The 21,260-nt window shown below is 40.7% G+C and overlaps 2 protein-coding genes across 6 annotated transcripts; both read left to right on the top strand.

Annotated features, from left to right (window-relative positions):
• The first annotated feature begins 158 nt into the window (after nt 1-158).
• Nucleotides 159-6,078, top strand: LOC116733394 (E3 ubiquitin-protein ligase TRIM11-like). Its single transcript, XM_032584228.1, has 7 exons — nt 159-309; nt 2,520-3,098; nt 3,274-3,369; nt 4,201-4,434; nt 4,589-4,736; nt 4,811-4,837; nt 4,929-6,078. The coding sequence occupies exons 2-7, from the start codon at nt 2,526-2,528 to the stop codon at nt 5,552-5,554; spliced, it is 1,704 nt and encodes a 567-aa protein (XP_032440119.1). The 5' UTR covers nt 159-309; nt 2,520-2,525; the 3' UTR covers nt 5,555-6,078.
• A 2,538-nt stretch (nt 6,079-8,616) lies between these two features.
• Nucleotides 8,617-21,217, top strand: LOC116732810 (E3 ubiquitin-protein ligase TRIM21-like). 5 transcript variants are annotated; one of them, XM_032583288.1, is made up of 7 exons: nt 8,617-8,736; nt 10,795-11,363; nt 11,763-11,858; nt 12,712-12,945; nt 13,084-13,231; nt 19,874-19,900; nt 19,980-21,217. In XM_032583288.1, exons 2-7 carry the CDS (start codon nt 10,797-10,799, stop codon nt 20,531-20,533), a joined length of 1,626 nt encoding a protein of 541 aa, XP_032439179.1. In that variant the 5' UTR covers nt 8,617-8,736; nt 10,795-10,796; the 3' UTR covers nt 20,534-21,217. The 5 variants fall into 5 exon arrangements, with proteins under 5 accessions (XP_032439179.1, XP_032439176.1, XP_032439180.1 ...); XM_032583285.1 differs by lacking the exons at nt 19,874-19,900; nt 19,980-21,217 and adding exons at nt 13,314-13,340; nt 13,535-14,520; XM_032583289.1 differs by lacking the exons at nt 19,874-19,900; nt 19,980-21,217 and adding exons at nt 13,314-13,340; nt 13,535-14,520 and having other exon boundaries at nt 8,629-8,736; nt 10,916-11,363.
• The last annotated feature ends 43 nt before the right edge of the window (nt 21,218-21,260 follow it).

The raw sequence follows: 21,260 nt of genomic DNA, 5'->3' as shown, positions 1-21,260 counted from the left end.
TCGGTATGTTTCCAGTCCTTTGTGGTTAATGTGTTACTTTCCACAGCCGAAACTGCACAGACCTCATTAACTCTTCGGTTTTCCGTGGAACGGGTTTCATACTCACAGGACTGTACACATTACCTCCAGGCAACACCCAGCAACATGCAAATAAATGACGATGGCTCGGTTGTGTACCAGCTTCTGTCTCTAAAATAAAGGAGGTGCTTGAATTTACCTTTTACATAGAACTGAAACTTAACACAAGTAGGAAGTCAGAAGGAAACAGACACCGGCTCAGCAACCTGCTAACGGCTCAGCAACCTGAAGGTAAACCTCTGCTCTAGATCTTGTACTTCTGCTTTTGTAAACTTCTTGCGTTTAATCTTTTCTAACACTCGTTTTGGAACATGTAGCTTTCTTTTATTTGAGACTTGTGTGTAGTTAATCTTTTCACGCTCAGTGCATGTGGTTCAAAAAGAAATTCTCTTCTGTTTCCCAAAGAATCAAGAGATTTGCTGCATAAAAATCTGTGTTGCTTTGAATACTTCCGTTTTGTTCAGTCTCTCAGCACGACAACCAGCCAAACCACCACACTCAGGGACCACACAGTTCACTTTTGGGATCTTAAAATTAAAATAAATAAAAAACAGAAACATTTTACTGCTAACAGCCATAATTAGGAGCCAGAAAATGCCAGAAAAGTGAAAAGGTACTTTTTTTCCCAATAACTGGGTTGAAGAGCTTTGTTTGCTTGTTGTTTTTTTTATTAAGAAAGTGAAGGAAAGTTATTTAAACAGAATTTTATACAATGTAGAAATGAACGTCTGTGTCACCACAGCTTACAAATCAGCTACTCATCTAGTTGATTTGGATGAAATAACGGAATATAACTTTTATTTCTCCCCAAATCCAACTAAAAAGTCACAGACAGCCACTTTATTTCAGCCAGCACATTTTTAACTAAACGGCAGAAAAGGTTTTCCCACAAAGATATCTTAAAAACAGCAATCATAATTAAAAACTGTCTTCAAGGACTAGAAGAATGGTCCAGGCATCTGTGACTTCTCTGATATTTATTCTGGCAGCAGGTGACATGGTTACGCCATAAGAGCCTGAATTTAAATTCAAATATATAACAACAAATTGTGATTCTGTTTCCAGTTATGTTAAATTAAATGGAGATGTTTAATTTCAACATTGTACCTACACTTGGTGTAAATTTAGCTATGATGTGAATTGGCGACATTAGGCACAACAGGAAAAGGACTAATTCTCTAGTCTCAACAATGAACTGTTTTTTAGATGCAAGTGGCGCTCAAACAAGGATTTTGAAACTGACCTGTGACATTTTGTTTTACAACAAGCAGTGCTTTATTTAATCAGTGTTTTAGATACAACTAAATATTACAAAATCACTTTGTTGCGCAATCCTATGGGCCTTTTTAAAAAAATAAAATAAATTGGTCTTTAAATAACCAGTTATCTCCTATTCATTAACTATTTATTCTTATTCTTCAGTCAATGTTGCGTACTTGAACCACATACAGATTTTTCCATTTGACCTAAATTGCAATATTACTCATTTGCATTCCGTTACTTCTTACATTTACAAACCAAATGTAAAAGGAGCTGTTCGATATTTGAAACATCCACCTGTCCATTAGAGACAGGTGGATGGGAGCTCTCAGCAGTCATGGGGTACACCCAGCCATGTGTCGACTATTCTGGTAAATCTGTGGTAGAACACCTTCAAAATGTCGTAAATGTATTGTTGTTGCACAGCCTACCTCAAAATGAGTCAATATATCAAGTTTATTATACAACCTTCACAAACCAGACCTTATTCCGATCACTGAATGTTGGCAAAATACTTCTAATAGGATTGTTAATATGAAAGACATCAGCCAATGTAAGTGTAACACATACACTACCTTGACTGATCATTACTGGTTATTGCACTGCCCTTTACTCTGGGTTGCAAAAAAATATTTTAGGGGGTTGCAGACAGTTCTGAATGCAGCTGCTGGTGTTCTGCCTAAAAACAACAAATTTGCGCACATCCTTTCATTGGCTGCCTTGTCGGGCTCGAGCAGGCTACAAGATCTAGTTGCTCATCTACAAGGCTTTAAACGGATTGGCACCCTCTTATCTCTCTGACCTTTTGCTCTCGGATCACAAGGCACTGGCCTTTTAAAAATCCCTCCAGTGAGAGAAAAACCTGTTGGCGAGCGCGCCGTCTCCTTTCATGCCCCATTTCTGTAGCACAACCTCCCTCAGGACATGAGGCAGGAAAGTTAGCTTAAAAATCTACTTGTTTACTTCTGTCACAGTTTTAAACTCAATTTTCTGTCTTACTTTTTTGGTATTTTATCTGTTTTTAATCTGTGCTTCCTTGTAACTGTTCATCACTTTGTATGAAAGTGCTTTAAAGTCATTATTAATGGTCCCAGTGTATGTTACTGTTTGCAACATTCCAAAAGTAGAAATAGTTTCTTCCAACATTTTCTAATTGGGGGATCTTGTTTCGGTGTACTTAGGCAGACATGACCGCCACGGCCAAATCCGTCAAAGATGACTGCTTTCTGGAAAGACACCTCGCATGCCCCATCTGCATGGAAACATTTAACGATCCTGTGACGACATCTTGTGGTCATTCGTTCTGCATGAGGTGCCTGGAGCTCAGCATCGCCTCATTTCAGGTTGATTATGCTTGTCCTCTTTGCAAGACGCATCTGAGGAAAGCCCCTAAGGTGAATAATGTCCTGAGAGACATTGTCCAAGAGGTGAAAAACACTTTGAGTCAGACGTTTACTGGGGCCGCCGGCGAGGTGCGCTGTGACGCCTGCACGGTGCCCAAGAAGAAGGCCGAAAAGTCCTGCCTCGTGTGCCTGGCTTCATTTTGTTCGACTCACTTGGAGAACCATTATTCAGCTAAAAGACTGAAGGGCCACAAACTGGTGGAACCTGTGGAGAACCTGGACTCAAGGGCCTGCCCCACTCATGGATGCCCGCTCGAGCTTTACTGCAGGAGGCGACAAACATGCGTTTGCGCTCAATGTTTGGATGGAGACCACTGGGACGTTGTCTCTGCTGAAGAGGAATGGCAAGTGAAGAAGGTATAAATGTTTTGATTCTTTAAAGACATATGAGTATTGATTATAGGTTTCTGCAATATGCTGAACAAATTCCAAATTGTGTAGGTGAACAACAGTTGAGGTCAAAGTCACAGAGGAACATTTTCCAAGCATTACGGAGACGATGTTTGGCAAGATTTGCTCTTGTTTTCAACAGGATCAAATCGAGAACACCAAGGCGGAGTTGCAAGAGAGAATCATGACAAGAAAAGCGAAGATTGATGAGATCAATGAAGCTCTGAAGAGTTGTAAGGTACAAGTATAACAAAAGAGGTCAAAAGGTAACCCCTTGGTTGAAGTCTGAGGTGCCACTCGCAAAAAAAAAAAGGAAAAAGAAAAATTGCACACCTCCTGGGCAAATTCTATTAACCCGTATAAATGCTCGCCTTATGGAGCAGAACTTTTCAGAATTTGGGAGAAAAGATGAAGGAATGGTCTGCCTGCAGTCCTGAACATAACTTCATTGAACACCTTTTGAATCTGCTTGGTAGTGGTTTTAATGCCAGTGACAAGTATCAGATGGGACGCCATCCTACAACAGTGTGTGGCCAACCTGGCGATCAGAATGAGGCTCGAGTGCCATGCTGTTGGAGTTGTTAAATTCCCAGTACATCTAGTTGATTCAAACACCATTCAAGAGTCAATAGGATCGGCAAAGAGAATTTGAGACGCAACCCACACTCAATTCTGCTACCCAACTCGCCAACACGGCTTCCTTAAACGTGGCCAAATCTAAAAGGGGAATGAACAGTCTGCGTCCCGTCTCCACAATTTCAAGCATACCATACTGAGAGGATTGGTGCCTGCTCTGTGCCGGAGCAGATTCGCTCAACAAAAGGAATATCTAAAGATGGTATCCTAATTAAACCATTAAATCCAGACTGCACTCGGCATCGTCCAGTCTTCAGTCATCTCTATTGTATGTGTTAGTGTATCAGGCTTCCTAACGGCACGCGATTAATCGCCAGGAAGTATTGACTCAAGAAAGATATGCGACCAAACTTTTGTGTGACATCATAAAAACAGGTTAATTTGGGGGGGGAAAGTGACATTTTTAAAACATAATTTTTCTCATTTTTTTTAGGAGCATGTTGGGAAAGAGTGGTGGGATATTGAAGCTCTGTTCACAGCTGTGCTCGAAGTTGTGAAGGCAGCTAAAGCAGAGGCACTAAGCCCACTTGAAGACAAGCTGCGGTTGTTAAATAAGGAGTCAAGAAACCTCAAAGATGAGTTGGAAGATGAAATCAGCAAACTCGAGACAACAATCTCAAAGCTAGACGATATATCGGCACTTGAAGATCACATCCTGTTCCTTCAGGTCAGAGGTGAATGCAAGCTTTACCTTTGAAGCTTGCATTGCTTTTCAAAATCCTCATCAAGATATGTATATAAACGATCATTTCTTCTTGATTGTGTAGAGAGGTTATGATCCTTAATTTAACTCTGTTGTTTTCTTTTACCTGTTTTTCCAGAGGTACCCATCTCTTTCAGTCCAGGATGTCACCAAAGACTGGAAGTACATTGAACTTGACACCACTCTGTCTTTTGGCTCCATGAGAGAAACCGCGACAACAATGATTGAAAATGTTCAGCAGCAGCTGGAGAAGCTGGCCACCATTGGTAAGACCTGACTTTATAGTGATGAAACCCAAATCATTGATATGATGGCTCAAAACCAAATTTTCTCTTCACAGAACTTACGAGATTCCCAAAGTTTGAAGGTACATTTCACTTTCTTCTCTCGTGCTGTCTCAAAAACTGTTGATTCGTTTCTGAAAAACGCTTGTTCCTTTTCCGACTTTGGGTTCCCAGTGGACGTGAGGCTGGACCCAGATACTGCACACCGGCGCCTGGTTTTCTCTGATGATCGCAGCAAAGTGAAAGACGGAGGAGAAAACCAGGAAGCGGCAGACTCTCCAAAGAGATATGATGTGCTTGGCAGCGTCCTGGGACTCAACACCTTGGCAACTGGGAAGTCCTACTGGGAGGTGGAGGTTGGCAGCACAACCGGGTGGGATCTAGGCGTAGCCAGAGGCAGCGCCAACCGCAGGGGACGACCAGCTTTAAACCCAGATAACGGCTACTGGGTTCTGGTACATTTTGAAGAGTGTGACGTACCCAAGCCATTTACAGCATACGCAGCCATGACAGCTCCACCTGTTTCACTTTCTTTTAAAGACAAACCAAAGAAGATTGGGGTGTTTGTGGACTATAAAGAAGGCATTGTGTCCTTCTACGACGCCACAGCCCGGTCTCATATCTACACGTTCTCCAAGTGCTCATTCCAAGACGAGCTTCATCCGTATTTCAGTCTGCATATGAAATATGAGATCAACTTTGAGCCTTTGATTATTTCAAAAATAAAGCACACAAAAAACGAATTAGGAAGGGAAGCATTTGGTCTTCCATATTTGCTCAGTCAGAGTATTCAGACCTAATTTTGAGTGGTAGAGGAGAGGTATTCAATGATTTGATGCATCAGAGAAGAACATTTGAAAAAGCTTAAAAATCAAGTTAACAAAAACTGTGTTTTTATTTATAGTAACTGTAGCTTTACGAGGAAGAGTCGACATTTGGAAACAATTTCATTCCAGGAAATTAGTTTAAGATGGTTTGTGTAAATCTGTGTGTGAATAGACGAAAGAGAGTTGCAAACTAGGCTCAAGGGTCGCGGTATCTTTTCTATCCCCAACGGGCAATTGGTTTTACGACATGGTGAGACTTTTAGGATTAGAGAAACAAGGAAAGAAGTATATAAATGCAATCTTTTTTTGTAAATTTGTTTATCAGTTTGACAGATTTTTGTGCAGTGTCTGTATAATCATGCTGAATGTTTATTTCCTTTGCTGCAATTTGACCCCTTTGACCCCCGGCTTTGCTTGCTTGACCCCTTGACAAAGCAGCAGGAACTTTGGTTATTCTATCATTAAAAAAAACTGTACAGTTTTGAATTCTTTAAATACTTTTTCTCCAAGTTTGTGACATAAAAACATGTTTAAGAATAACTACATATTTTGTGTTGTACCTGACATTTTGGTGATGATGTGATGATGTGCTATTATGGCAAAAATAGTAAATAATATAAAATAATAATAAATAATAATACATTTTAAAAAGTGTCCATCTGCTTGAGACAAATTTGCACCATTCTTGAACTGCAGTTGGGGGCCGACACAAATTTATTCGAAGTGCCACAAATGGACGTAAGGACGCACTTCAGTTGAAATATAATAAATTGAAACTTTTACTTCAGATTATTAGTTGTACTCAGGTCAACACTTTAAATATGCTATTAAATATTAATCCACATCAGCAATGAAGCCATCAGTAATCTGATTTTGCATGTTCAACAATTTGCTTCTTCCCAACAGCCATTGCCTACAGACGAAGTATATCTATAATGCATCCATTACATTATGTAATAAAATCACACAGTGGGATCACCAGATAATTAGATGCAATGTGCAGAAGTTTGCAACTTTTTGTAGAGTACACAACTACAGGCTTCCAACTTTGTGCAGCCCTCAGATTAGCTCAGCAGAAGAACCCAGAAGGAGAACGCCACGTTTGACTTTATGGTGTCGAGGATAAGGTTTGGACTAGAGGGCTCCTCTCCCACTTCAAAATAAAAGCACAAATAAATTAACTAACTACAGTCAGAGGTTGGTAGAGTCCCCAAACATTGTACTCAGATCAAAACAATCATTTAATCTTTAAAAATCACATCAGATGGACCAAAATATAAAGTTACATGGACATTTTGGTATTTTAATGACCAAAATGATCAAATGTTCATTTTGTTACTTTATTACAAAATAATAAAATGAGAGGTTGCCTGATTTTTCCAAGATCAATGGTTTTCAATATAAAGCTTATGAAACTTTAACAAAAACTACAGGTTTTTCAGAGAAGTTATTCACAGTGGTTGGAGGGTCCTAAAACTTCACTCATGTAAGAGGAGCGATACTTCTGATTCCTCAAGTAACAGTACAAAAGGCAGCATAGCAAAAATACTTCTAAAAGTAAATTTTTTCCAAAAGGTTACTCATGTAAATGTAACTGGTCACTACACAATTCTGTTAATAGTCAGTAGCCAAGACTTTACAGAGACATCAAACTTTATTCAACAAAAAGTCCGTAAATACGGCAAGTAAATTAGTTCTTTGGAATTTATCTATAAAAAAATAAGTTGGGGGAAGAAGGGCATGAAATGTTTTCAAAGTTACCAAAAATGGTAATGGGGTAAATGAAAGATTAGCTCCATTATTAGCGCAGTAGCAAGTTATATACATAGTAAATGTTGCTATAACAAAAGTCAGATTTGTTTTTTTCTTGCCTAAGGGTAATGTGTACTTTGTATTATCTGCGAGGTTGACTGTCATCCATTTTTGCATTTACTGAGAAGTGTTTCAGTCAATATTCTGCTGGAAGATATCAGCCAAAAAATGAAGAGCACAAAAAGTGTAGAGCGTGCCACGGTTGGGGAAGCTGCTTGTGATGTCTGCACTGAACCGAAGCTGAAGGCTGAGAAGTCCTGCCTTGTGTGTCTCGCCTCATATTGTGCACCCCACTTGGAGAATCATTATTCAGCTAAAAGACTCAAGGGCCACAAGCTGGTGGAACCGGTGAAGAACTTGGACGCACGGGCCTGCCTGACTCATGGACGCTCGCTTGAGCTGTACAGCAGAAAGCAGCAGAAATGCATCTGTGTTCGTTGTATCGAAGGAGGTCAAGAGGAAGTTGTCTCGACGGAAGAGGAATGCCAAATGAAGAAGGTACCATAACTCCCTGATTCTGTTTGTCTTATCTGCTGAGCCGATCGCCATTTTATGAACAAAAGCAAAGCATTTAGGTCAGGGGTCTCAAACTCCAGTCCTCGAGGGCCGCAGTCCTGCAACTTTTAGATGTGCCTCTGCTGCACCACACCTGAACAGAATAATTAGGTCATTAAGGCTCTGGAGAACTGATCTACACAAGGAGGAGGTCATTAAGCCATTTCATTCCAGTGTTTTGTACCGTGAAACGGTGCTAGTTAGCTTTACACGATAACATGTTTGCAATCAGTTGTCTGTTTTCCACCAATGTAGGTATTGGCAGTTTATTTATTTGTTGTACATTTAAATACGTTTCTGCGCATCTTTTTTATTCTTTCAAAAACTAGACCGACACGCAACTGAAACGGTAATAGAAAACATACAAACAACTGTTTGTCCCCCCCCCCTCCCTTTTTTCTCTTTTGGAACAGAAAGGAAAGATGAAACTTTACAAAAACACTCTGATCTCTTTGGATTTTCCAGTCAAACGAGCTTTATTCACACTGAGCAACAGAGATGACTTCAAACATAAAACTTCCTTCTACAGCCCGTGAAAAACCTCTGGGCAAATGAAGGGATTTGATCGGTTGCACAACATCCAGCACGCCCCAGCCACATGCAAATAAATGATGCGGTTGCTCCGCTGCGTGCCTCCCTCCTGTGAATAAAGGAGGTGCCTGTTTGTACTTTTGATCAGAAATGAAACTTAACAGAGGGAGGAAGTCCACAGGGAAGGACACGCACTCTCACTAGGAGGGAGTAGGCATAGGAACCGTTGAGCAGAGGGAACGCTCCGCAACCTGAAGGTAAATTTCTGCTCTAAATGCAACATTTTTCATCGTAGACCTTTGATTTAAAGCAGAAAATTCTGCATGCTTTTATAACTCTGTGTTATGATCACACAATGGGAGTGACACACAGTGATGAGCTGTAAAACCATAATGCATGAAAGCGTGAGGTGTGCTAGTTTGCACAGTCACTTTCATCAGCTTGTAGGAAGTAATGGTAAATTGTATTTTTTTTTTGTAATTTGTTGAAAATTAAGTAATTTGTCTCTTATGCAAAGCTGAAAAAATGAATTGCAAATTCCAAATACAAAAGTCCAGGAACAGTTTATTTTCTGAATTGTAACACTCGCGTCTGTTATTGTTTGGACGAATGCAGGCGCGTAACAACATTTCTTCTAAGCGCCGGCAGACAGCTGAGCATACATCACAAACTAAGTGCTCGAAATATCATAAAAAGTTGCACAACTACAGCCGACTGTTTATCAGTGACCTTTGAACCTCGTCTGTTTACGCTTACTGACAGTTCCACAGCTTTTCAGGCCGCAAACAGTGCTTACATGCAGCATGTTGGTAATTATTAATGATTTAAACCATGAAAGCTTTAATAAAGGAGAAATTCAATTCAGTTGATGCATAATTTGTACACAGAAATGTACAGTTAGTAAAATCCAATCGGATCTCAATGCATGTATTCCAATTCAATCTTGATTAGTAAACATTGCAGGCAAGTCAGTGTGTTAATCAAAATGCTAAAAATAATAATAATAATAAGTGAAGAAAAATTAGATTGACACACCAGTCAATTTTTTCTACATTTTGTCCTTTTACAAATGAAATTTTCTGTACATTTTCCAACCCAAGCCCAGTTTTCCATAGAACTTTATTGAGGACACTGAAACATATCGGAAGAAAACTTTCACTGAACTTGATGGTGGCAGCATCATACTGTGGGGATGATTTTCTTCAGCAGCAACACCTGCTTGAGGCAGTAGACCTGAAGCTGAGCTGGAAGTTTCCTTTATGTTATTGTTATTACCACTCTAAACATACATCCAGTTAAAATGGTCTAGTCAAAGTCCCAGTGTCCAGTGTGTGGCAAGACTTAGAAATATGGCAACCCTGCTTACATTTTCCAGCTACAGCTGTGTATTATTTTAGCTTTAATTTAGCTAAATTTCAGATGGGAAAGTGGGCGCTTTCTTGAGGGGAGGGTTTAAAAACATATATAGATTTGTTTAAGCCAATATTCAATAACAGTTTATTACGCAACGTTTGGGTTGGGACATGAAAGTTTGGGGTCCTCTTCAGAAATGAACATAAATACCAAAAATGGTCAACAGAAATGTCTGCATTTTTGAAATGTTGTAAAAGACAAAAAACATAAATAAACAAAAAAAAAAAAAACAGGGCTTAAAAATAAATAACAAAATGATGACCAACTGTGGTTGGCAGCACTAACTAAAAAGCTAGATGTGCTAACTCTTATAATCACAGGCATTAGTTTGACCATAAGTAAAACACCACAACAATGGAAGCTAATGCTAATGTGCTACAATGAACCATTTAGATACCAACAACGTACCAATGAAGGGTGTTACAGCATGGCATGTCGCCCTCAACAGGGTCAAACTAGTTATTACACACCTACCAGAAGAAACCATTTAGGGAATGCAACGTTTGCTAAAGATTTTCAAAGCTAGCAAAAAGGCTAACGCGCTAAACGAAGGGAAAAAAGAAAATCGAATGCATTAGCTGAAGCGTACCCACCACCGTTGATCAAACATCTTCATCAATTTTTTCATTCAAGACGAGAACACATTTTGGTTTTGATGAGACACAAGTGTCGTTATACTGAGATAGAAAACTTACGAGTTTTACATCTCGTGAGTTTCTCATAACAAGGAACTGTTATACCAAGATGCTGCTCCTGTATTTTTTTCCCCCCTAGCTTTAGCGGCCAAACTCTTCTGTAGATATGAGATGGTTTTTATTCATTAGCAAAAACAAAGGATGTCCTTTAAAAAGATTTCAAATGTTGGGAAGCTTTAACTTAACTGAGATATTTTCTTTAAGCAGACATGGCCGCTGACTCTGTTCCAAACAGTGACTCCACGCTGGAGAAGAATCTAACCTGCTCCATCTGCATGGATATATTTACCGACCCGGTCACGACGCCTTGTGGTCACTCTTTCTGCAGGACGTGCCTAGAGCTCAGCATCTCCCCGTATCGGGTGAACGACATGTGTCCGCTTTGCAAAAAACACCTCAACAAACCTCCAGATGTTAGCATTGTGCTAAGAGACATCGCCACGCAGATGAAAAGCACGATTAGCAACAGGAGTTCGGGGGCGCCCGGGGAGGTACCGTGCGACATCTGCAAGGAGCCGAAGCAGAAGGCGACAAAGTCCTGCCTTGTGTGTCTCGCCTCGTATTGCCCAGACCACTTGGAGAACCATTCGAATCCAAGGCTGAAGGGCCACAAGCTGGTGGAACCAGTGGAGAACTTGGATGAAAGGGCCTGCCTAGTCCACGGACGCCCGCTTGAGCTGTACAGCAGGAATCAGCAGAGGAGCATCTGTGTTCGATGTATGGAAGGAGGTCAGGATGAAGTGGTCTCCATGGAAGAGGAATGGCTCAAGAAGAAGGTGATCTGAACGTCCTGATTCATTCATCTACAACAGGGGTCTCAAACTCCAATCCTTGAGGGCCGCAGACCTACAGTTTTTAGATGTGCCACAGGTACAAAACACTGGAATGAAATGGCTTAATTGCCTCCTCCTTGTGTAGATCAGTTCTCTGAGCCTTGCTAATGACCTAATTATTCTATTCAGGTGTGGTGCAGCAGAGGCACATCTAAAAGTTGCAGGACTGTGGCCCTCGAGGACTGGAGTTTGAGACCCCTGATCTACAACCTTTTACATATTTAGACCTTTCTGCATTTTCTAAAGAAGGTTTAAGAGACACAAGCTACTGTTAAACAGTAGCTAAATTTAGCAAATATAGGCTGAAACATTGAAAATGTGCCTGCTTGTTGTCTTTTACAGACTGAACTGGAGAACACCAAGAAGGACTTAGAAGACAGAATTGGAATAAGAAAGACGAAGATGGATGAGATAAACAAAGCTCTCAAGGATTGCAAGGTAGGTACAAGAGCCAACTGTAACTAAAGGACCAGTGCCAAAGTAAAAGCCGTTCAAGAAAAAATTACCAAAAATCTAGAGCTTGTTGGAGCAAAAATCTTCAGTCAAGGATCTAATACTAACTCTTCTTCATAGCTGAAATGTCAGAGAATTCACTTTATTTTAGACTGTCATATTTATTAAAGTTTACCACAAGAGGCATTTTAGCTGGTAATACAGGTCAGAGAAAAGAAACCATAAAAAGTCAACGTGATCAAATCTTGCATCTTTCCTCCGCCATTTTGTTAAAACCCTAATTGAGCTCTGAATAAAAAACAAAAACCAATCTCTCTCAGAAAGGTCTGCCTCAGTCTGAACATACTGGGATTTAGAATTAGCCTAAATGCTAAATAAAACATTTAGGCTAATTTTGTATCAGATGTGGGTCTAAAAGCAGGTCAGAGCGGAAACCAGAAGTTTTCATGCAAATTAGGCCAAAGTTATTCACTTATTTACTCAAAAAGTCAACGACGGCCATATGCCGAAAGAAGAAATACGAAATTGAGATTTGCAAAACATGCTCAGTAGAAAGCAGCTTCCTCTTTATAAATCACAGCTTTGCCTCATGGTCTGCCCTCTGCACGCCCACATTCAAACGTTTTTTTGGTGTACACCACTTTTGGCTTTTGGGCATAGGTACATTTTGCTATTGATCCTACGCAGTGTTTTATAAACGAGACCCCAGATGCGTAGAAATTGCAACACTGGAACATTATTTACCAAAAGCAACAAATGCCACAGAAAAGCATCGGCAGATGATAGTGAAAAAAGGCGAGCTAAAAGCAGCTTTTGAAATCATTTGTCTCGTTTCCAGGACCTGATTGAAAACGAGTGGTGGGATATCGAAGCGGTTTTCACAGCGCTGATTGCCATTGTGGAGGCAGCCCAGAAGAAAGCTCTTCAGCCACTAAAGAGCAGAAGGGAGGCAATGGAAAAAGAAGCCAAAAACCTGAACGATGAGCTGGAAGGCGAAATCAACAAAATTGAGAAAACAATCTCAGAACTAGACGATATCTCATCACTAGAAGATCACATTCTTTTCTTACAGGTTGGAGGAAAATCACTTTAGAATGTAAACCGGTTTGCAAAGTCATTATCAATGATTTATGTTAAAAAGAAGTACGTCTAGGAAGCTTTGATGCTTTGAAGTCTGTTAGGTAATCTGTCTTTTTTTGTGTCTGTTCAGAGATACCCGTCTCTGTCAGATAATGATGACATGACCGACTGGACGGATGTTGAACTTGACACCAGCCTGTCTTTTGGCTCCATGAGAGAAACTACAACAACCATGGTTAAAAAAATTCAGCAGGAGCTGGAGAAGCTGGACTCCACTGGTGAGAGTTGACTTTATTGTGGGATAGTAATAAGAACAAGAATGGCTAGAGTTGATGGAAAAACTTGATTTTCTCTTTGCAGAACTCAAAAGACTTCCAACGTTTTCTGGTACGTAACATGTTTGACTTTTTTCCCCTAAAGGTGTCTTGAAATTAATGACAATATCTGCATCTTCATTGACTGCTTAATTGCGTGATTTGACATTTCGGAAAAAATTTAGTGGAATATTGCAGTTTTGTGCACATCTGTAATGGAAATGCAACTACTGACCTCATAACATATTTTCAATTTGATCTTAACAGTGGACATAAAGCTGGACCCAGAGACCGCACACCAACGCCTCGTACTTTCACCTGATGGGAAGAAAGTACAAGATGGAGGAGAAAACCAGGAAGTGGCTGATTCTCCTGAGAGGTTTGATGTGTTTGGTAGCGTCCTGGGACTCAACAGCTTGACTACTGGGAAGGCTTACTGGGAGGTGGAGGTCAACAACAAGAGCGGATGGGATCTAGGTGTAGCCAGAGGCAGCGCCGACCGTAGAGGGAATCTGACGCTGAGCCCAGAAAACGGTTACTGGGTTCTGGTACATTATGAAGCGGACAACTACGCCGCCATGACAGCACCACCCACCCGTGTCTCCCTTGATGAGAAACCTGATAAAGTCGGGGTGTTTGTGGACTACGAGGAAGGTCTTTTGTCCTTCTACGACGTAACAGCAAAATCTCACATCTACTCATTCACCGAGTGTTTGTTCAAAGACGAGCTCCACCCGTATCTCAGCCCACACGTGAAACAGGAAGAGACGAACTCTGAGGCTATGGTTATTTCTACTGGAAATTACTTTGAATTTGATGAAGAATGAAAGTGTTTGACTTCCATTTGTGTTTAACCATTCCAGTGGATGTGAGTGATTTCAAAACTTGAATTTGTTCAGCAGAAGACTGGGGGGAAAAAATCATAATAAATTGCCACAAAGAAATTAATGGGGAAATTTTTTGTTAAATTAAGTAAGAAAGAAAGAAGTAAGATGTTTGCCATTACACTTAAAACCACTTACATGTTTCAAGTTTTCAATAAAACTAGCTAAGCTACTAAAACAATTTTTAAATGAGGACACACACGCTAACTAGCTAAACCACGCCTACTTTCATCCTTTCCTACTCAAAACAAACCATTGTTAGCTCTTGCGTGTAAACCACTGGAAGTAATTGGATGTACTTTTATTTTCTTTTGTACTGTAAACTTTTTTAAACTGAAAAATATTCAAGATAAAAATTCATAAAACTGACTCATTCAATATAGTTTTATATGAATCCATCCATCAATTTTCTAACACCCTTGTCCCTAGTGGGGTTGGGAGGGCTGCTGATGCCAGCTAACGTTCCGGGCGAGAGGCGGGGTTCACCCAAGTGGGTTCTCAGCCCCCTTCGAGCTTCCTAGCATCCCCTCTGAGTTTCCTAGCGTCCCCTCTGAGCTTCGTAGTCCCCCTTCTGAGTTCCCTAGTGTTCCTCCCGAGCTCCCTAGTGCCCCTAGTGTTTCTTTGTCACCCTCTAGTGCTCCCATTGTCCCTTCATTGTCCCCTAGTGGCCCCTGTGTTCCTTCGTTGTCCCCTAGTGGCCCTTCATTGTTCCCCAACGCTCCGTCTGAGTCTCAGCCTCCTAGTGTCCCTCCCGAGCCTCAGCCTCCCAGAGACTCCTTGCCGCCACCTCCTGGTGGCCCCAGAGCGCCCCTGCGCCGACGTTGCCCACCGGAACCGCCTCCAAGCGCCCCTGCGCCGCAGACATCCTCCGGACCTCCCCTGTGGTTCCTGCCTTCAGCGCCGCGGACGTCCTCCAGACCTCCCCCGTGGTTCCTGCCTTCAGCGCCGCGGATGCCCACCGGACATTCCCCATGGGTTCCGCCTCCTGCGTCTCCGCCCACCCTGGTTGGGCTGGTTCCTTTTGTTGTTTGGACTCTAGCCCTTCCTGTGCCTCCGCCCACCTTGATGGGTTGTTTATTGTTGTTCTGGACTCTGGCCCCCCATCCAGCGCCCCTCCGCCCACCCTTGTGTTTTTTTGGGCGTCTTGGAGCCGCCCTTGAGGGGGGGGGGGGTACTGTCATGATATGTGTTTTTCTGTGTATTTATTTCGAGTTTCCTGTGTCTCTGTGTTGTTCTGTCTTCCCCTTGATTAGTGCCCAGGTGTGTCTCGTTCCCTGACTACCTCCTGTGTATTTAATGTCACCTGTGTCTCTGTGTCCTTGTCGTTTGCTGGGTCAATCTGTCTAGACTATCGTTCTGTCCACTGCGTTCACCTGTTGCTACCAGCGTTCAGCCCTGGCTTCCGCTCAGCCGTGCTGCCAGGTGTTTGGACTGTGCATTTCTGGATTATTTATCTTCAAATCATCATTATTCACCTCAGTTGGGGTCTCCAAGCGTCCTGCTTCACCATCTACAACGCAATTCATGACAATATCTGGCATTTCTGGAGTCAAATACAGTTTGGGTTAGGGGTTAGGGTTAGTCATGTGGTGGTAATTGTTGTTAGATCAACACTTCCAGATTATTGTCAGCAAAACTTTAATTTGAATCTGTTTTTCTAATGCAGTGTAAAATTCATGGGAATCCACATTTTTTCCAGTTTTACTCCAACTCAGTAAGTTGATAGCTCTGAATCACAAAGTAAACCTGATAAGGCACCCTATAGAGTATTTTTTTTTTCAATACGTTCTTTATGGCTTGGTATTTTATATTCATTTGGGTGGAATTAAGAAATTGCATTTATTAATATAACTAGTTGCTTAGTATTTTTGCATAATTGTTCCTTTTAAAACAGCTAGTGAAACCGGTATTTTTGAGTGTCGTGTTTAGATGTTCACGTTTTATTTGAATTTTTTTTATTAAAGGAGATAAAGAAGACTCACTTGTGTCTCGCTTGTGATATAAACTACTGCAGTGACTGACAGGGAAATAAAAACCAAAGAGATGAAGTACAAATACAGGCAATTCTTGGTCATATTTAGAGTGTGGCTTGCCTTACAAAGAGCAAGAAAACAAAGTTGATGTTTTATTCTGTGGTCTGAGGTACATCTACCCAGATTGATAGCAGTCATGTGAATCTCATTTAAATTTCATTAGTATATCTGCACAGAAAATAAGGAAGGAATGTTTATAGTTTGCACACATTTTTCTAAAAACCCCAGTCATTGGCCTGTTTAAATATACAATGAAATTAGAAACAGTATGCTGAAGTGATTATCAGTCGATTTGAAAAGCAGTAAGTAAAATAAGTCTTACATCCAGACCTGATCAGTGTACAGTACAACTAATATTTGATCCTGTCCACACTGACCCATGTTTTATGGAGAGTCAATTTGAGGTGAAAAAAAACAACAAAGATTTTTTAATTTTTTTTAAGATCTTACTGCTACTTTTAGCTTTCTGTGCTAAATGTAGCACATAAACAGTTTTGGAAGTTGTTGTTTTTTACACTTACTTTTCATCACCTTTTCCTTTAAAAATCAAAAATAAGAGCAAGAAGTTAATTACCCAGCAGAACAAGTAAACAATCTCAAAGAAATGATTGTTTTAAGGAATATTTCAAATCCTTAGCCTAGCACTTCTTTAGCCATGTGCATGATATTTCTATTTTTAACTTTGATTATTTTCAATGTTGTCAACACCTATTTAAACCCAATGACTCGGCTATTTTCTATTTTTTTAAAAGATGTGACATTAAAGTGACAAACTTGGACTGAATGCTGTGATGAAGCTGCGTGGCTCAGTCAGAAATGAAAAATAAAACCATGGTGCTGTTTTTGTCAATACAGATGTTTATCATTGGTGTTTCACCTTCCGTTTTGGCTTGAAAATGACGAATGACGCTTTACACCTCGTTTTAAAGTCAAACAGGCTTCACTACTGAGCAGCACACACTCTGTAACCATGGACCCTCATTCTGGAGCCCATCAATGCCCCTCACAGAGTCTTATCTGTGGCTCAACACGCAACACGCCCCACCACGTGCAAACAGATAATTCCAGTATTTATTTTTGTGCCAGCCTTGCTCTCGCAATTAAAGAGTCCGGCTGGACTTTTGATCAGAAATGAAACCCACGCAGGAAGGAAGGAAGTCCAAAAGTTGCATCCCAAAGGTAAAAGTCTGTGGATATGCAGTATTTACGCACATATCAGTCATTGTGTTTGCTTCTTGTGAGGATATGATTAACGCTGACACCCTGTTCCACATTTTTAGCAGCGAGTGTTGATTTTACAGTGCAGGGCAGCGTGTCAGTAGTTGGGCAATTATTTTTCAATCGTGAACTAGAAACCCTATGATTGTTCTCTCTCCATAGAGGGCAATTCACACGACAGGTTTACCACCATGATGGGCTTAACATTATAAACTGTAATGAGGTTTAGGACTCTAGGTTAAGATCCAGGTGCATAAACTCATTGCTTGTAGATATACAGAGAATTGTTACTTTTAGGAAATGACTGTTCTGCATTTAAAAAGTGAATTTAGAAGTCTGAAAAAAATGCATATGCAATGAATAAACAACTGGACCTGCACATAAAAGATGATCGAGTCGAATGATTTGAAAATGTAGAAGAATTACAGTGAAACCTAAACTTAATACTGTGTGAGTGAGCACTCCTATTTTTTATTTCTTTCTCAAAAACACTTTGTGGGAAGGAAAGAAAGCAAAGGTATTAATGTTCACTTTTGAACCAAGACCACTTGATGCCTTTTTAATAATTGCTTGTTGGATTCAGAAATGTAGTGGACGTTGCTGGTGAGGCATAAACTCCAAGACTCGATGAATTATCAATGAAACAATTGTTTGGTTTTTTTTGATGCAACTTTCTATTTGATTCCAAAAAAGTGAACAGAGTTTATCTTAACTATGTGACCTTTTTTTGAAACAGACATTGTGTCCACCTCTAAAGGACGGCTCTACCACAACACTCGTGAGTCCTGCAGAACGAGCCTAGAACATTACACCTGGTCAGATTAAAACTATACACGTTCGTTGCCCAAACAATTGAGAGAAAATCCCTGATGTCAACATTCTGCTGGAAGATATCGCCCGAAAGATGAAGAGCACAAAAAGTGTAGAGCGTGCCACGGTTGGGGAAGTTGCTTGTGATATCTGCACTGAACCGAAGCTGAAGGCTGAGAAGTCCTGCCTTGTGTGTCTCGCCTCATATTGTGCACCCCACTTGGAGAATCATTATTCGGCTAAAAGACTCAAGGGCCACAAGCTGGTGGAACCGGTGAAGAACTTGGACGCACGGGCCTGCCTGACTCATGGACGCTCGCTTGAGCTGTACAGCAGAAAGCAGCAGAAATGCATCTGTGTTCGTTGTATCGAAGGAGGTCAAGAGGAAGTTGTCTCGACGGAAGAGGAATGCCAAATGAAGAAGGTACCATAACTCCCTGATTCTGTTTGTCTTATCTGCTGAGCCGATCGCCATTTTATGAATGAAAGAAAGGAAATGTTAATCTTTGAAAGTGTTTTCTCTCTGTACCTGTAGGCTGAACTTGAGTGGACCAAGACGACATTACAGCAAAGAGTCGTGATGAGAAAAACAAAGATGGTGGAGATCAGCGGGGCTCTGAAGAGTTGCAAGGTATTCAGAACAGGCCAACGTCTGTGATCCTTGATGGGTCACCCAATCACACCAGTTCATTAAAATATGCAATTACACAGGCACTAGTTGTGTTTCCATTGATCTTAAAATTGCGCAAATTGGAATTACAAAAATAATTTTTTTAAAGTGAAATACGCCAATAAAAAAACAAAACAAAAAAACTCAAGTGTTTTGGTATTTGCCAAAACTGCAATGGAAACACTTTTTTTCCCACACCACACAAGTCATGTGATCAACAACTGGATGGAAAATAAGAAGATGACAGCAGGAAGTGGTATGAGGATGATGGAGCAGCATATTTTTTAATGACTTACCAGCCAAAGCTCTGACGGCCAGCAACTATTTTTATGCTGCATCTTTCAAATCTCCAGGGTTTTCGAGTCGAGGTAGAATTGGCTTTTGCAATGAGAACACGTCTTCAACACGGTGACTGGTTATACTCATTTACAGGAGCAGCTTGAGTGGTGGGACATTGACGCAGTGTTCGCTGCTGTGATTGCCATTGTGGAGGCTGCCAATACAAGAGTAGTGAAACCGCTACGAGACAGGAGGCATGCGCTTGAAAAAGAAGCGAAAGATCTCAAAGACGAATTGGAAGCTGAGATCGACAGACTTGAGATGACAATCGCTGAACTGGACAACATATCTGCGCTTGAGGATCACATCCATTTCCTACAGGTCTAGGGTCTGGAAATATTGTTTTTGAGTTAGTGTGGTCTACAACACAGTCATTTTCATCTTGACTGTGTTTTCTTTGCATGTTTTCGTCCAACCCTCTACAGAGGTACCCGTCAATTTCCATCCGGGATGATATGAAAAACTGGAATGATGTAAAACTTGACACTTCACTGGCTTTTGGTTCCGTGAGAGGAATCACAACAACCATGATTAACGAAATTCAGCAGGAGCTGGAGCAGCTGGTCACCACTGGTAAGAAGTGTCGTTGTGTTGGTGAAAGTGGAAACTGTTAGAGTACTGTTGAGTAAAAACTGTCCTCTTATGTTTACAGAACTGAAGAGACTCCAAAGGTTCACAGGTGTGTTATATAACCTACTTAACGTTTTCACAAGAAAGCTATGGTTTACATCCTGAAATTATTTGTAACGTTTCAACAGTGGACATAAAGCTGGACCCAGAGACTGCAAACCGACGTCTCGTACTTTCACCTGATGGAAAGGAAGTGCAAGACGGAGGAGAAAACCAGGAAGTGGCTGATTCACCGAAGAGGTTTGATGTGTTTGGTAGCGTCCTGGGACTCAACAGCTTGACTACTGGGAAGGCTTACTGGGAGGTGGAGGTCAACAACAAGAGCGGATGGGATCTAGGTGTAGCCAGAGGCAGCGCCGACCATAAAGGGAAACTGACGCTGAGCCCAGATAATGGTTACTGGGTTCTGGTACATTATGAAGCGGAGAACTACGCCGCCATGACAGCACCGCCCACCCGTGTCTCCCTTGAAAGGAAACCCAGTAAGGTGGGGGTGTTTGTGGACCAGGAGGAAGGTTTGGTCTCGTTTTACGATGTGACAGCTCGGTCCCATATTTACTCTTTCACTGAGTGTTCATTCAGAGATGAGATCTACCCGTATTTCAGCCCACACTATAAACAGGGTGAGATGAACTCTGAAGCTTTGGTTATTTCTTCCGGTCACCATTCAGAAACTGATTAACGGACTCAATTGTTAGTTCAGCTAACTTGCTTTCACATCACCTTAACTCAGGTCAATTCTCCATTATCAATATGGACATTTTCCACTAAGGTAACTCCTTAATACAACAAGGAGTTGTTCACAGACTACTTCAACACAAGTACTTTCCCCTCATTTACTGGTGAAAATGTAAAATTGAAGTAAAGAATAAAAATTACATTTATGACGCATTATTCCAAATGTTCCCCCCATTTTCATTCATGACTATTTGCAGTGTATTCACATAACAATGGATGGATGTAATGTTGCAGAAAAAAAATGCTGAAATTTTAAAATAGTTTTAAAAAAATAAAAACATATATATGTATGTATGTATAGCTTTGTATCCTTACATATTGTCATCTTCCTAAGATAATCCCTATTCATTTTTTTTTTTTTGCCAAAGGTGATTCTGACCATAGGAAAGAAAAAAAAAAGTTTTGTTTTAAGAAAGTGAAGATAAGGTACATTAATGTTTGATGGGGGTAAAAAGAATATTCAGTTTTTGTTTGAGCACTTTTGCTACAACATATTAGCATCATATTGGTTGTTAACAAAAAAGATTAAAAAGTAAAATTATCCACCTCTTCTGCAATACACATAACCTAATATTTTTTTTTGTAAAATCGCCCATCCTCGCAAATAAAGTTTGCTTTCTTAAATAAACCTTTTGACGTTTGTTTTACGTTTACGAGTTTTCCCAGTGTCT

This window comes from Xiphophorus hellerii, chromosome 14, assembly GCF_003331165.1.
Source record: "Xiphophorus hellerii strain 12219 chromosome 14, Xiphophorus_hellerii-4.1, whole genome shotgun sequence".
Classification (NCBI taxonomy): domain Eukaryota; kingdom Metazoa; phylum Chordata; class Actinopteri; order Cyprinodontiformes; family Poeciliidae; genus Xiphophorus; species Xiphophorus hellerii.
The sequence above is the reverse complement of the archived record's forward strand: the minus strand, read 5'-3'. Positions and strand labels throughout refer to the sequence as shown.